Below are 14,715 nucleotides of genomic sequence, written 5' to 3'. Positions count from 1 at the left end.
GTATTTGAATTGATAATGTGATTTTTTATAATTTTTTTTTTCTGAATGAACTTTTCCTCTGTACTCATGGAGCAGTTTTTGCTGAGAACAATCTAGTCATAAGGCACTGTCTAATATCTAGAGAAGTCATTAAGCCTCTGCTTAATTCAGTTTTGCACTTATTTGGGGTAGGGGAAGTAACAGCACCTCTCTTCCTTGAAAAAAGATTTACCATTGCACCCATTAACAGCTCAAGGAAACTGACTCCAAGAAAAGACAAACTTACAAAGCACACAGCCTATAAGCTGTTTATAAGAAGATTAAAGCACAGCCTGTTTCAAATTTTCTAAGCTTGAAAAAAAGTATGGCAAAGGCCTCACAGGACTGGAGAACCCACTCATTCTTGAAGGTTTAACTAAGCAATATTATGAAACAAAAGCACACAGGAAAAGACAACATTAATCACTGTGATTTCTACAAACCCATAAAAGACTCCCCCAAAACAGAATGAACACATGGAGTGCTAGAACTTGAAATGCAGTAAGTAAACCCAAACTTTCAAGTCCTTTCCTCAGAATAGGTGCATAAATCCCTCTAGGCCAACTGTTACTTGAGATCGACTTCCTCACTAGCTGCACCACTACTGCTCACCTCCTCCTCTGTCCCATAGCTCTTGACTCTTCAGCTACAGTCTGCACATTTGTAAACAAAGGCATAAACAATATTCCTCATTTAACTCTAGACTAGTAACAAGCATTCATGAGATAACTTTTCTGATCCTGGAAGTATCTTCTGCCACCACCCTGGAGGTGTTAAAAGACAACCAAACTCTTCATGACATTAGAATGAGTGTAGAAAGGTGTAAGGTCTTACACCACCACTGGTAACAATAAACCTTTCAAAAGAAACAAAGAGGAGCTCCTACAGCATTGTGGCTTTCTGTCTAATCAAAACTAAAGTCAGTGAAGTTGTTGCAGAAGTCATCCAGGCTTCACCACACAACAGAAATAATTAACTTACTGCAAGCAACAATGCCAAGATAAAAGAAAGTGCAAGGCCCCAGGATTAAGCTACTGCAACTGAGGAACATCATCCACACAATGCCTTTAATTGGCAACAACAATACACTGTGGACACACACACCTCCAGCATGGTAGCCCCAGTAATAACTTGCCTAACACCAAACTGGTTACATGCAGAAAGCTACCAGTTTGAGATGGTGCGCTCTTGAGTAGACATGGCCACACACTGATCCACAGATAAAGGAACTATCTGCTTCCACATCTGTGTCCAGCTTAGTATATCTCCCTGCAAAGGTAGAACTTCTTATTGCAAAGCCCTGCAGTCATTGCCATTTATCAGTTCTCTGAACAACAGTTTATTGTCAATTCAGTCATGCATTTTCCACAGAACCAACAAAAGACAGTTCAGAGCATCTTTCCTATTTTATTGCCTGCAACTCACCTTCCGTCCCTTGGCTAGGAAATTTGATTCAGAGGTCCTTTAAGTGTTACAGAAACCAGCATCTGGGTGAGAAGTGCATTCTCACTGAGACACATAAACATAACATTAAAGATCTAGTGAAATCCTTTGGGCGCTATTGTATAGATGCGGCATGATTTGTACATGCTGTTATTCAGTAATTCCAAAATGCTTTTCTCTCCTCTATGCCCCAAACTTTTCCCCTTTTGAAAAATGCAGCATGCTGCATTATCCTCTGAAGTAGGGATTTAGGCTCCTTTCCTGTACATGCAACATATTGTTGGAACATTTAGCACTTTCTAGGAACCACAAAGGACATGCACACTGCAAAACCTACATACATGGGTATGATTTAGCACATTTGCCCAGGGCAACAACTTTCATGCTTTTGCCTCAAGGTCCTTATCTTGCAGGAAGTCCAGTAATACAATTTCAACTTTTAGACCCTCTCTCCCAACCCTCAACGTTGAACAAATTTCAAACCAACACCAAGAACACTTATTAAAACCAAAGTAGTTTAGCAGTACTAGTGTGGTCAAGCCTAGGGATGCGCACAACTGAACGACTGGCAGAAGCAGAAGTGTTATAACCCAGCCTCTCACCCTGCTGTGACAAGCAGCAGTTCAGAATGCATATTTCAGGCACAGGAATAGAAGCAAGTGTCCTAATTACCTCTTCTCTAAATCTTTTCCTCTTGCTGCATGGAGGTCAGAAAGAACAGAGTATCAATTAGAAATGATACAGAGATTAGAAAGAGTATCAAATGCACCCGGTGCAACAGCGACACTACTGCATCTACAAGGTATTTGCAAATTCCTGAAGAGATACATTATCATATTCTACATAGAGTGGAAAGGTAGACCTTATTACACAAGCTAAAATTCTATCAGTTTTCAGAGGTAAACACAGAATGGAAAACTTTATCATTCATATGCTCTTCACACTCAAGTCCACCTTCCCAAGCAAGCTGATCTCCACACAGCTTAGAATAAATACACTGTGCCAGCAGAGCTGAACAGAGACAGTGTTACCCAATAACAAATCTAATATATCTGGCCCATTCAAAATTTTTTCTCTTTATGCCTTAAACATAGATACAAGAACCTCTTTTTTTAAGAAAAGAATCGATTGAAATAGACTTCTAAACATATTTATTTCAAAAATGCTTCAGAAGGAAAATTTTTTCACACGTTCTTCACACTTATTGGAAGAACTCTGCTATACTGCCAAATGCTTAATAGTTTATCATTGGCCTATCCAACTGGTCTTCAAGTTGCCACAATAGATAACCCTTCCTGTACTTTCAGAAAACAAAAAAAACCCAAAAACCCACACCAAACACCTTTCTGTTAAATTTTTAAGAATAGATGGAATAAATGACCTCACTATGCTTTGCTGAAAGCTTGCAAAAGACATTTGTGTGCCTTCAAGAAAGTGTTTTTACTCAAATACCCACATAACATGTTTGTCAGTTTCTGTTTTAATAAGTCTATTCCAATTTTCCTTTCTAGATGAAAGTAGAGACTTTTAACCAGCTTTTAACCAGAATGTGGTACCAAGAACAAATACTAAAACCAGATCCAGCAGGTAAGTGCTGCTATACAAGAAATTGACAACACCTAGAACAAAGTAATGCTAAACTTTTTCCTGCCCCTTTCTTCAAAAATGTCAGTCAAAGCATGTCTTGCATGTCCAAATGGCCAGACAGCTAGTTCACACAGTTCTTGGAGAATCAAGGTAGTTAAATAAGACAGTTTTACTACCTGTAAAATAGTACCACCTGCCCTGACCCTTCTAAAGCTGAGAACCTCTCTCCCTGAATTCAGAGTCCAGCTTTAGCATCTTCACTGCTACTTCAACTGCAAGCATGACACAGGAAAAACACTAATTTTAAGCAGGCAGCTCATCAGACCACTCAGACCATATGAATGTGGGATTAAACCAGCAGTCATCTTTACTGTAGACAAGCTATTTTGTATACAGTTAGAATTCAAAGCATATTAATTAAAAAAAAAAGGAAAAAAGAAAAAAACCCCATCCTCTGGCCTTAATGGGTCTCCATCAGTTCCACTGATGGCCAGTCCCACTTCATGAAGTCAGCAGGCTAAATATACTGTATGATAAATGCGCTTTCACTGCTTAGGTACGATCAGAAAAATAACCCATAGTAATTTCACTGATAATATGACAAACTCACCTCATCATCACTGTCTGATGTCTCAGAGTCTGAAGATGCTGTAGGTTTGCTCACAGGTGGTTCCTTTTCTTCAGAGTCACTGCGTTTCCGTTTGGCCAACGATAAGAGCTCCTGTGGTGAAAACATACATTTATTTCAAAGAGTCATAATTAGTTTTACCAATCCAGGTTGGTGCACATGCACCTTCTCTGCGATATCTGGCACACCCCAGTAACATGATTACTCCCACTAACTAGGGAACAACGTAGTACCATTACTTGTTTGGTATAAACAATGTAAGACAAATTATTTTTAGAGTCATGTCCAGATTTGTTTTATTTGGATTGAGTAATAATTCAAAACCACCCTAAATACACTGTGTAGCATTAACCCAAAAAGCTGCTTCTAAACAAAAGAGATGTTTGCAATTATACACTTTAAAGGGGAAATACTTTAGGCATCATCATAATGTCATGGTTGATAATATTTAGCCAACCTGTTCAATTTCTTTTTACTGTCCCTACACACTCAGTATCCCCACACCCTTAAATCACACCACAAAAACACTGCTTCCCTGCTACCTAATCTTAATCTTTGCACATATCCCTGCTATTACAGTTGCTACAAACAGCTGAGTGTAGGGGGAAGCACCTACTACTCAGGTACAGCTGCATATGGATGCTCCCAGTGAGTGATGCAGAGCCATGTGGTTATTCCTACCACCATCACTCTGATTGCCTGATTGATGCTAGAGCTAGTCCAACTCTTTCAGTCTTCAAGTTCTAAAGAAACTATCAAACTGATATGCTAGCAGGGAGATACTGGCAGCTCTAAAGGCTCTAGAGGTATGCAAGATCAACCACACCAGGGCATGCTCTGCTCCAGTGTATTTGTCTTAACAGAGCATCCACCAAGCTGCAAAACTATTTTTGAGTGTTTGGGAAGGCTTTTTATTGAAACATTGCAACATCTTCTATATTAAAAACCCTGAAGGTCCAACAATTAAATTACATCAGACAATGTAGGCTTCAGCATATTTAATCAGCTAAAGTTCTCCCCGGAACAAGCACTGCCATAGAAGCTGTAACACACTTCACCTATAACGTCTTTATTTACACTTTGAATCGCACCATCAGTGCCTGCTACACCAAGAAACGACTCTTTAAAAGCAGTTCCCTCCAAAGAGGAAAGGGCCCCCCATTGCAGCCCTGACACGGTTCAGATATTGCACTTACAACCCAGGGAGATGCCCTGATGACAAATAAATAAATACTTGCTCTTGTTACACCTATAGTCTCCTAACTCAATGCCGTTTCTCATCAAAAGGGTTCCCCCAGCGCATCCACCAGGACTGAGGGGGGGACATTAAACACGCATTAACACTCTGGGAGCCCGCCTGCCCGGAGGGGAGCAAGGACCTGACACGCTGCTCTCCCGCTGCCAAAGCAGCACCGAAAAGTTGCCCAGCCCTTTGGGCCTCTTCCCCCACTACCCGAGGGGTTCAGACTGCCAGCAGCCGGGCCTCTCTAACCCCTCCTCAGGGCCAGACCGCCCCTGGGTATCCATCGCCCCTCCGTCCCGCCGGCGCCGAGTACCGGGCCCGCGGCAAGGAGCCCCCGCCAGGGCGGGCCGCCTGCCAGGGGCGGGCCGGGGACCCGCCGGAGGGGCGCGGGCTCTCCCTCGGCGGCTGCGGGGCTCCATCGAGCTGAGGAAGGAGAGAGCGGCGCGGAACCTCCGGGCGGGAGCGAGGGGGGGATGGCGGCGCCGAGCCCCGCGCGGGCCGGCGAGCCCAGGCCCAGCGTTCGGGTCGGGCCTGACCGCGCACCTGGTCCAGGTTCTCCTCGCTGCCGCTGTCCTCAGTGTCGGAGTCGATGAGGACGCGGCCTTTCCGCTTCTTCACCATGGCGGAGCCGCGGTGCCCCCTCCCCGCCCCGGCGGCGGCGGCGGCGGCGGCGCTCGCACGGCCCGGCCCGGCCTGACCCGCGCCGCCCGCCCGCCCGACACAAAGGGCACCGCGCATGCGCGGCCTGCGGGGCGGGGCCAGGGTGGGGCTGCCGCCGCTCTCCCCTCGCGGAGCTGCGAGCTGTGCCCGTACCTCGGTCCGCGGCCGCTCCTGTGGCGCCCGGAGACCCGCGGAGGGAGGGCATCGCGGGAGGAGATCGCGCCAAGGATCGCGCCGAGGATCGCACCGCGGCCGCCGGAGCAGGCGGAACATCAGCGGCTGCGGCCGCCGCTGGCGGCGGAACAGAAGCGGCGCGGTGCGCGTTCCGCCGCGGGCCCGGGAGCAGCGGACCCGCCGCGGTGGCGGAAAGGTGAGGCGGCGGCGGTGCGGGGTCTGTCGGTCATGAAGCGGGAGGGGCCGAGGCGGCCGCTCTGCGGGGACAGGCCGCGACCGCTGGTGTCCCTGTGCCGGCCTCGCCCCTGCCCGCCGGGGTCGGGAGAGCGGGCGGGATCCCTCCCGGTGCCCGGGCCGCGGCTGAAGCCGAGGCGTCGCACTGCCGGGCGGTGGGTCGTGGTGGCGCTTCACCGGTGAGCTGCTGAAGACTTGCCGTAGATGGGCAAGTAAGTCTTCAGCAAAAGTAAAGGCAAAAAGTAAAATGTGTTAAAATTCGCCGTTTATCTCCTCCTTGACACTCGGGGGAAACAAGGAGAGGAGCCAGGGTTTCCTGTTCGGGAACTTTTCTCCAATCTTCCTGAATGCGTGATGGAACGAAATGTGAATTCCTTCACTGCAGCTTTAGCCCACAGTGCACAACATAATTGGAGTGTGAAACAGCAATAGTGGATTTTACCGTGGGTAAAGGGAGGCATGTAGCATGTAGTGAATATATATGTGGAATGCCAGTATGTGTGGGGTACTCCATTCTTAAAAGCTCAGAGAAATTGAACACATTTGACATAATTTTTGGATTTATTCTGTGGCATTAAAAAAATGAAAGGAAAACCAGAAACCTATCTAACTTTATGAGTCAGAGGTAACAGACTCTGTACAGAGCATTGAATGTTGAGGCTCTTCTTTATGAATTAGAGAATAGCAATGTTGCATAGCTGCTCCTACCAACAGTGATACAGGGAGAAGGAAAGAGAAGATTTTCAGAATTTTTCCAAAGCTTTATTTAAAAAACCACCTTATTGATTTGCAATCTTTCATGCTCATTTTTTCAGTCTTGGCAATCGTCTCTGTAATCCTAAACCAGGTACACTGATGGGGGCAAGGAGCTGGATGAGGCATGTAGGATGGCTGCTGCAGAACTTCTTATCTGAAAAGTCTTGTCATCTGACTGTCAAATGAGACTGTCATTCTGGTGGCAGCAGAGTCTGCCTGTTGTGAATTTGTGGGTTTCTTGCAGGGGATAATACTTTGTTTATCAGCTTTTAGAAACCTTCTTGGATTGCTTTTGCTGGTGTTGCTCATGACACCTGAACTTATTTACAGTGGAAGAGAAGAACAGGAATTATTTTTTTTTATTATTTTCAGTTTTATTTGAAGTGTTTTACCTGGGTTTTCTTATTTGCCTGGGGATTTCACATTGTGGGAGGAGGAAAATGCACAGGGTGGAAGTCAAGAAATAAACTAGAACTCTGAGGAAGTGTAATTATTGATGGTTTTTTCATTCCTTTTTCCAGTGACTTAGATTTCTAGTTAACACTGAGTTTAAAAATTAAACCATTTCACAATGCATCCTATATGCAATTTTTTTTAACCTTTTCTTTTTTGTATTAAAGGTGAAGCTCAGCTACAGTAACTACAGTAAGACAGCTCTGGATTTTGTTCTTTGTTCTTAAATTAATTTCCAACCCAATAATTGCCTTACTGGAAGTGAATTCTTCAGTTTTACCAATATGACTATGATGTTGCTGAACAGTGCTTCCTTACGTGGTGGATGCTGCAGGCACGAAACTTTGCTCCAGTTGCTTGGACCTCTCCTGAGCCATTCAAAATTGTACAGCAGCTACAGGAGGCCAGGGGCAGAGCCTGAGAAAAAAACATTGTGGCAGAATGCTGATTTCAGCTTTAAGAAGGGTTTCGATGTCTTAAAGACTCAGCTAAGCTTACTGAAGGAGGAAACCCAAAATCACTTAGTGGGACCTGAAGGCCGTCCATTAAGTCAGTACCTGTTGGAACAGACGAGGGTGTTGTGGCAGTTTCGGAGCCAAGAAGATTTAAATAAATGGGTTATTTCCTCTGATGTAGAGATTGGAGGGAAAAGTGAAGTTTACCTCAAATTGAGTAGGAATAACCAGGGTGCTCTGCTGTACGGAACCCTCAATACGGAAGCGCCTCGTGATGGGGAGACAAAATACAGTGGATATTGTAGTATGAGAGCTAAACCACGACTGGTAAGTACAGCTCCATGTGTGCACAGCTTTGTTACTGAATCTGAGGGCATGTTTGTGTAATCCCTGTGATAGCAAGTAGCCTGCTGTTTACTACAGTTGAAACTGATTGCTTTCAGGAGTATTAGATATTCTTTCAGGGATGTCATTGCTGCTGTATTCTTTGACCTGGAAGGAACGTAAAGTTTTTCTTAGAAAAGGAATAATATGTGTTTGATCCTTGCAAATGGAGGATCTGTAATTGTAGAATCATTAAGGTTGGAAAGGACCTCCAAGATCATTGAGTCTAAATGAATCTTTATATCCAGAATTGGTATGATTAAATTAGATGTCTCTCTAAATTTGAAGTTAATTGAATGTGTCATAAGGAAAAAATTTCTGGGCTTTGACTTGGTCTCTTCGTCAAACTTGGTTAGGGTGAACAAGCTCATCTTTTTTTCTCACAGGAACAGAAAAGAATGCTTTGAACGGAACTTTTAAAGGTCTGCCTCCTACTGTACATCAGAAAAAGGGAGACACAGGTCTTTGATAGCTCAGAATTGAGCAAAATAGAACCAGAAATGGATGTGATGTTATTGACACTGCTTGTTTCATTCCTTATTTCTAAGTACCTTTAAAAGCAAAGGAACATTTTGACTCAGTGTTTAAAATCCTTAACTGTTTAGTTTGTTCTGTTTGTGTTTTGGCACAACTACACAGGTAAGATAATTTCTGGGCCAGAATCTTGAAGAGAAGAACATATCAGCAAAAAACATATCAGTGGCAAAATCAATGGGTAAATGAGAAACAGAAGAAAACCAATTAAAATGGTGACAGTGGGTCAGACGAGTGGAACAACAAGTGGAATCTTGTCTGAATTAAATTCTCATGACTGCTACTGATTTGTGCAAATGTGACCTCCTAATTCTGAAGTAGTGAAGTGTATCAGTCCATCTTTATAAGGCAGTTTGAAATTGGAGAGTGAAAACATAAATACAAAGACTCTTCTTTATTTAAGTAGAAAGGCTAAAAACTGTCAAAACCATAAAATCAAATAGCTACAGGCCTTGTATTAATATATTGATGATCTAGTCATACTGTAACCTACAAGATGAGTTAGTAGAAGGATAGTCAGTATGTAACCCATAGTAGTGCTGTAAAATAAAGGGGAAACATCTGAATTTTTGTTGCTAATTTTGACTTCATTTAAGCAGTTCTGGTCAAGAATAACCCTGACCTTTGCTCTAAGTGACCTCAGTGTAACTCTCTGAAGACTCTTGGATCTGCCTGTATTGAAATGGCAACAAAGATGCAGATCTCTGGGAAAAATGCAGTTGAGAATTAGACATGCTTGCAGTTGGTATCATTTTGCACAATTAATGAAAAAAAGTGTTGGAAAACATTAAATGCTCCCAGTGCTTATGTTAGTCTTCAATTGGGAGGTTATTACAGGGGATAAATTATCCCACTTTCAGTTTCCTGTCATCATCTCTGAATAATCTAGAACTGACCACAGAATATTAAACTTAATGAACTACATTAAACTTAATGAACTATGTAACTACTGATCCATCACTATAGCATTTGTATACTTGCCTGGTGGGGAATTCAGTCCTAGGAAGGTCTGATTTCCTATACTTAAAAGATTGTGGCTTATAATTGAAAGCATTAGTCCTCAGGGTGGTAATATTGCAATTTGTGGGCTCTCTAATACAGTGCTGAAGGAAATCAAGTGAGCTCAGCATTCAGTGTGATGAAAGAATAATCTAAAATTTTCATAATAATGAGGGCAGTGATCAAAGCAACAGTGCTCTATTCTTCATAATAAAAGTTTCCCTTATTAAGGAGAAATAATTCTATTTATTAATAATTTGTAGGGATCTTTCAGAAGGAAGAAGTATTATGACTGGTCAAACTTCAACAGTTTGTATTTACGTGTCCGTGGTGATGGCAGACCTTGGATGGTAAACATTTATACAGACCCTTACTTCTCTCATCAGAAGGATGACCTCTACAACTACTTCATGTTCACCCGAGGAGGCCCATACTGGGAGGAAATAAAGGTAAACTGATGAGTCTTTCAAACTAATGAGACTGTCTTGGGGTCCTGGCCAAAATACTGTGAAAGGGGAATTCTTTCAACACTCACAGTTTATTGCTATTGCTGTCCATTCAATGTATTTGTTATACAACAGACATGTGCCTTTGGCTTGGAAGTTCCCAAAATTGGATTGTGGGAGGGCCTGCTGTGTCAATTGTATTAAAGATTTCATCCACTATATGTTCACTTAAATGCCTGCTGTTGGCTATTACTGAAGTATTAGGATAAATATAGCAGTTGAAGCTTAGCAGGTGTTGCCATGAATATTCTCTGTGATAACCCTTTTATCTATAATACAAATGGGCATAGGCTGGTGTAGGATTTGTTCCCTGTGACAGGATTTGCTTAATCCGCAGCCTTGCTGGAGTCAATCAGAGACTCAGAGGTGTGGTTTGTCATTTGTGACCCTTGAACCTGTGACTCTTGAATCTGTGACACAAAATAATATTTTTAAAAAGTGTGAGTTGCAGCTCTTTTCTGATGCAACTTGGGGACCTTTCATAATTGGCTGATGACAATGATAAGGAGGTTTGCACATCCTTACAAATTGGCTTTGAGTGCTTCATAATACCATTGTCCAAACATGGGAACAGCCCACTGTTTCACGGATGAGGAGTCAGGAGGATGAAAGTCAGTGTGTCATTGCTGGCTTGGTTGTTTTCCTCTCACCCTCACCAGCCAGCCCTCCTTTCTTGCTCCCACTGCATTCAAAGTAATTTCTACATTATTCTGAATTGCTTTGCTGGAGTACTGATGTCTCAGTACAAAGTTTGCACTATGAAATCCACGGCCTGGGTACACGTGAGCTGCCAATGTGCACACATGCCAGACTTTTCAATAATTTCTGGTTTATGTTGACATGTTATTGGAAGGAGATATTCTCCTTTACATCTCCAAGGAGATGTAAACAGCCACCTTCTGTGCTGTAGCCCCTCGTTGTGTCCTAACAGGGTAACACCCTGCATGATGGCTACAGCCACTGCAGAACAGGATGGCCCGGCGCTGGCTGCGATTGGCTGTTTGAAAGAGTTAATGTTGGCACGTTCCTTTGTGCCAGTTTTATCTACCCAACTAATGCTGATACCAGCTGTAGCAGTGTTATTTTTTTTTTTTTAACTGACAGGCTTTTTTATTTCCTTGAGTTTCTGTTTTATATACTGGTGACACTAAAGTCTTGTTTTGTTGTGTGTATGTCAGATTCCGTTCTCCAAATTCTTTCTCTCCAGTCGGGGAAGAGTCCAGGATAGCCAGCATCCTATCTGGCTAGACAAGGCAAGTTTTCTATAGGTTTTCTCTGTCTGAAATTTCATTTGAAAAGGCAGTATGAGGAACACACAACTGCTCTGTAAGAAACTCAGAACTTCCTTTAAGATCATATTGGCATGATATAGATAATTTAAAAATCCTTCAATATTTCTGAATTTAAAATTGAAAGGCCTCTTCTTCTTATAAGGTATTTTCTTGTGTGCTTGCCTTTGCACTTAAATTATCCTACTTTGTGATAGCAGTGTCAGTTTACTTCATAGGTGCTCCAAAAATATTTTAAGAAGATTTATATAACCAAGAAACAACTCACAATGCACTTAGCTTTTCAACAATTTTTGTGTGTGTGTGTGTGTGTGTGTGTGTGTGTGTGTGTAGTGATCAAAGTGACTAAGCAATTTCAAATACTGGTTGGCACGGTACTGCCAAAAATAGTAGAAGTATCATAAATTTTCTTTGTGATACAGAAGACTGTCAAAGATATCATATTGTGATATCATTTATCTGAGGATGTACTATATCAGTGACCTTCACATGAACCGTAAACTGATGTGTTTATAGGCTATTTTGGAGTTTTTTTCAGGCCTCCTAGTCTAAGTAAATGCATTGAATATTTTTATTTATTTCTCAAAATGGGTAGACTGATTCAGAGGAAACATGATGAAAAAATTGTTTCTGAATCTTTTTTTTCTTTTAAAATTCAGTGACTCTCCTGTATGTAATTGAGGGCAGCTTAATACCCAGTGACCACCAAAAGGGAAACAATGTTAGAAATATATATGGGAAGAAAATAAAAGGGCCATTACTTGAATCAGTGTTAGTCACCTGAAATAGTGCATTTAGTTCCTAATTGCCATAATGAAAAAAAACCAAAAGATTTGAGGGTAATTCAGTGATTGACAGCATGAAAACAATCTGCTTTAAAATAGAAGTTGAGGCCGTAGAAAGCACGTATGAATGATTTGAAGAAGGTTGATCAGCTACAAGAAAAAAATATGCATTATGGATGAAAGTTGTTATAAAAGGCCTATGTTTAAAAATGGCCATCGAAGAATTTGTCAGTTTTTGAAATATAGTCATTCAAAGTGGTAAATGAAAACATAGAGTTGTATATGGGGTGTTTAAAAATATTTACTAGGAGTTAGAGGGACTAAACAATACTTGATCTAAGCATCCTACACTTTATTTTTGTTCATGGTTCTTATGCATAGTATTTCAGAGTAAAAATTATGCACTTGCAGTGTAATTTTACAAACATATTTTAAAGAAACCCCAAAAGCAAGGAAGCAAGGTGATGGCAATTTATGAAATCATGATGTCTTGGTCACACACAGAATCCCACAGAATATTTGGAGTTGGAAGGGATTCATAAGGATCATGGAGTCCAACTCTTAAGTGAATGGCCCTCAGGGTACTACTATATGTTTTCCTAGGAACCAGGGAAGGCAGGAAATAATTGTTAAATAGGAATAAGAAAGCAGGGAACAGCCAAGGTATCTAGGGCTTGCAAAGGAATAGATTCTTCAGATCAGAGAGTTTAGGTGCCTCCAGTAGTCATCTGCAATGTGAATTGGAAAGATGGAGCTTTAAAAACTCTCCAGGCTCCAGAAGCCAAGAGGCTGTTTGTAGAGCTACGAGGGCAGAATTTAAAGCATTAGGATAGTCCAAGAGGAATGTCAATGCATTTAATTTATTTAGCTTTGCTCTATTGTTTATTTGACATACATTTGCAATATATGTTTAGACTTGGACAATTATTCATCTGACACAACATTATTTTCCTGAAGGTACAGCAGTTCTTAAAATCATGGCACTGCTCAGACCTGCACTTCTAGCAGGGCTTCAGGGCAGCTCGAGTTCAGGAGGTGGCCTGCACTGGTGACTCAATTTACCACAGAACTGTTAACACTGGAGTCTCTGAAAAGTGTTTCATAACATATAAAACCTGAAGGAGCTTTTGGGCAAGCCACAGGCTAATAGAAATCATGCCTGAGCCACACAGATTTTTATGGAAGTTACTGCAGTTAGAATAATTCTATTTTTTAAAATGGGAATAGTGGTGGAGAACATTAGGGAAAGGGATAAACAATGTTATTTTTAAGAACATTATTCTAATTGGGAAACAGTGGGTAAGAACCTTGCGTTACTATTAAACTCAGTATTTAAGTTTCATGCTTTTTAAAACATCTGGTTTAGTATGATCCTTTCTGTCCTTAATTAGATCTTTTATCTTTCCAACTCACAAAAGAATTGTACCTGACTTTATAAGAAAATGTGTTTATAAACCCAATCATGATAAAACCCTGAAGGATAAAAATTGCAGTGTTGCTTTAGGCTCAGGCTATTTTAAATCAAGGGTTCACTACAGCAGTAGAAAGGCAAATGTGAATCCATTTCCTACAGGGGTCTGTATTAAAAATGGGGAAAAGTGTTCAAGCCTTAAGAAATGCTGTTGCATTTCGAACAAATACCAGTTTAAAATAAATGGCCATGAGTTGTTTGTAAAGTATGGAGTGAGAGGTACAATTTGGTTTGACTGTAACATTATAAATACTGTTCTATGTATCTTTTAATTAGATTAGTACCCTTGGATTCACAATCGGAGATAAAGTAGATGGTCCGTTCCAGCTGGAGATAGATTTTATTGGCTTGTTAAATGACAGAGCTCATACAGAAGAATTTGCCTATGAAATGTATGACAAGAATACTCCAGTCTAAGGTGGGCTGGTCTCCTTTGGGACATTCTTCAGATATTTGGTTCATTTTTATAAAATACTTCTTAACATGTGGCTTATAACAACTTGAAGATCCTCTGTAAACTTTAAAAAGATAAGTGCCTGAAGTGTGACACCACTGGCATCTTGAAGCTTCCAAATACAGAATCCTGGAGAGACTGTACAGACATTTACTGCACCTAGCCTGAGGGGAGTTGTGATGCGTTCTTTACAAAGTAGTAACTCTTCCCTGGGTAAGTTTTAGCTTCTGTCCTGACCCTTACTAAAATAAAAAGTATTTCATGAGCTTGTTGCAGTTATTTTTTTGTACACCACTTTCATTTTATACATTACGTGGTTTGTTGACAGTTGTAAAACACTTGAACCTGCTAGTTTTAAACCAAAAAAAAGTCTGATGAGAATTTATCCCCTGAGGACTGGTGCTTAAGTGTGACTCAGCTGCTGAGATTTACAAACGGCAGCACCAAGAAGTGGAAAAGACTGAAGTATTGCAACCTTTAGCTTTGGCTCCTCCGGATAGCTAAAAAAAGAAAAATCTGCTGCTGCCAAGATTGAAACAGTAGCTATGCAGCAGGCTTGGATTTTCCTTTAGAGTTCATGAGGATAATCCTACAGTGTTACAGAGCTAAGGTTGTTGGAGAGAAGTAATGAGGGTTATTATT

The 14,715-nt window shown here is 41.5% G+C and overlaps 2 protein-coding genes and 1 long non-coding RNA gene across 4 annotated transcripts in view; 1 reads left to right on the top strand and 2 right to left on the bottom strand.

The window, feature by feature from the left end:
- RTF1 (RTF1 homolog, Paf1/RNA polymerase II complex component) overlaps window positions 1-5,657 on the bottom strand; it is a 28,870-nt gene extending 23,213 nt beyond the window's left edge. The window contains exons 1-2 of the mRNA XM_032690725.1: window positions 5,463-5,657; window positions 3,659-3,769 (exon numbers count right to left, since the gene is read on the bottom strand). Of these exons, the coding sequence (XP_032546616.1) occupies window positions 3,659-3,769; window positions 5,463-5,657 (306 nt within the window). The remainder of the gene's footprint in view (window positions 1-3,658; window positions 3,770-5,462) is intronic.
- A 16-nt stretch (window positions 5,658-5,673) lies between these two features.
- NDUFAF1 (NADH:ubiquinone oxidoreductase complex assembly factor 1) lies at window positions 5,674-14,339 on the top strand. Of its 2 annotated transcripts, XM_032690728.1 has the most exons (5): window positions 5,674-5,949; window positions 7,364-7,978; window positions 9,832-10,017; window positions 11,253-11,327; window positions 13,896-14,339. In XM_032690728.1, the coding sequence occupies exons 2-5, from the start codon at window positions 7,481-7,483 to the stop codon at window positions 14,034-14,036; spliced, it is 900 nt and encodes a 299-aa protein (XP_032546619.1). In that variant the 5' UTR covers window positions 5,674-5,949; window positions 7,364-7,480; the 3' UTR covers window positions 14,037-14,339. The 2 variants fall into 2 exon arrangements, with proteins under 2 accessions (XP_032546619.1, XP_032546620.1); XM_032690729.1 differs by lacking the exon at window positions 11,253-11,327 and having other exon boundaries at window positions 5,828-5,949.
- Window positions 12,990-14,697, bottom strand: LOC116788192. The gene is made up of 2 exons (XR_004357573.1): window positions 13,685-14,697; window positions 12,990-13,621 (listed from the first exon to the last, which is right to left on the bottom strand). It is a non-coding gene; the product is annotated as an uncharacterized LOC116788192 (long non-coding RNA).
- Between the last annotated feature and the right edge of the window lie 18 nt (window positions 14,698-14,715).

This window comes from Chiroxiphia lanceolata, chromosome 6, assembly GCF_009829145.1.
Source record: "Chiroxiphia lanceolata isolate bChiLan1 chromosome 6, bChiLan1.pri, whole genome shotgun sequence".
Lineage (NCBI taxonomy): Eukaryota > Metazoa > Chordata > Aves > Passeriformes > Pipridae > Chiroxiphia > Chiroxiphia lanceolata.
This window is presented reverse-complemented; position numbering and strand designations above follow the sequence as displayed.

Bases quoted from the DNA above. Each gene is read 5' to 3' on its own strand.
- NDUFAF1 (XM_032690728.1), top strand. From the start codon at position 7,481: ATGACTATGATGTTGCTGAACAGTGCTTCCTTACGTGGTGGATGCTGC. The intron at 7,979-9,831 runs GTAAGTACAGCT...AATAATTTGTAG, and splicing joins TGAGAGCTAAACCACGACTG to GGATCTTTCAGAAGGAAGAA. The intron at 11,328-13,895 runs GCAAGTTTTCTA...TCTTTTAATTAG, and splicing joins ATCCTATCTGGCTAGACAAG to ATTAGTACCCTTGGATTCAC.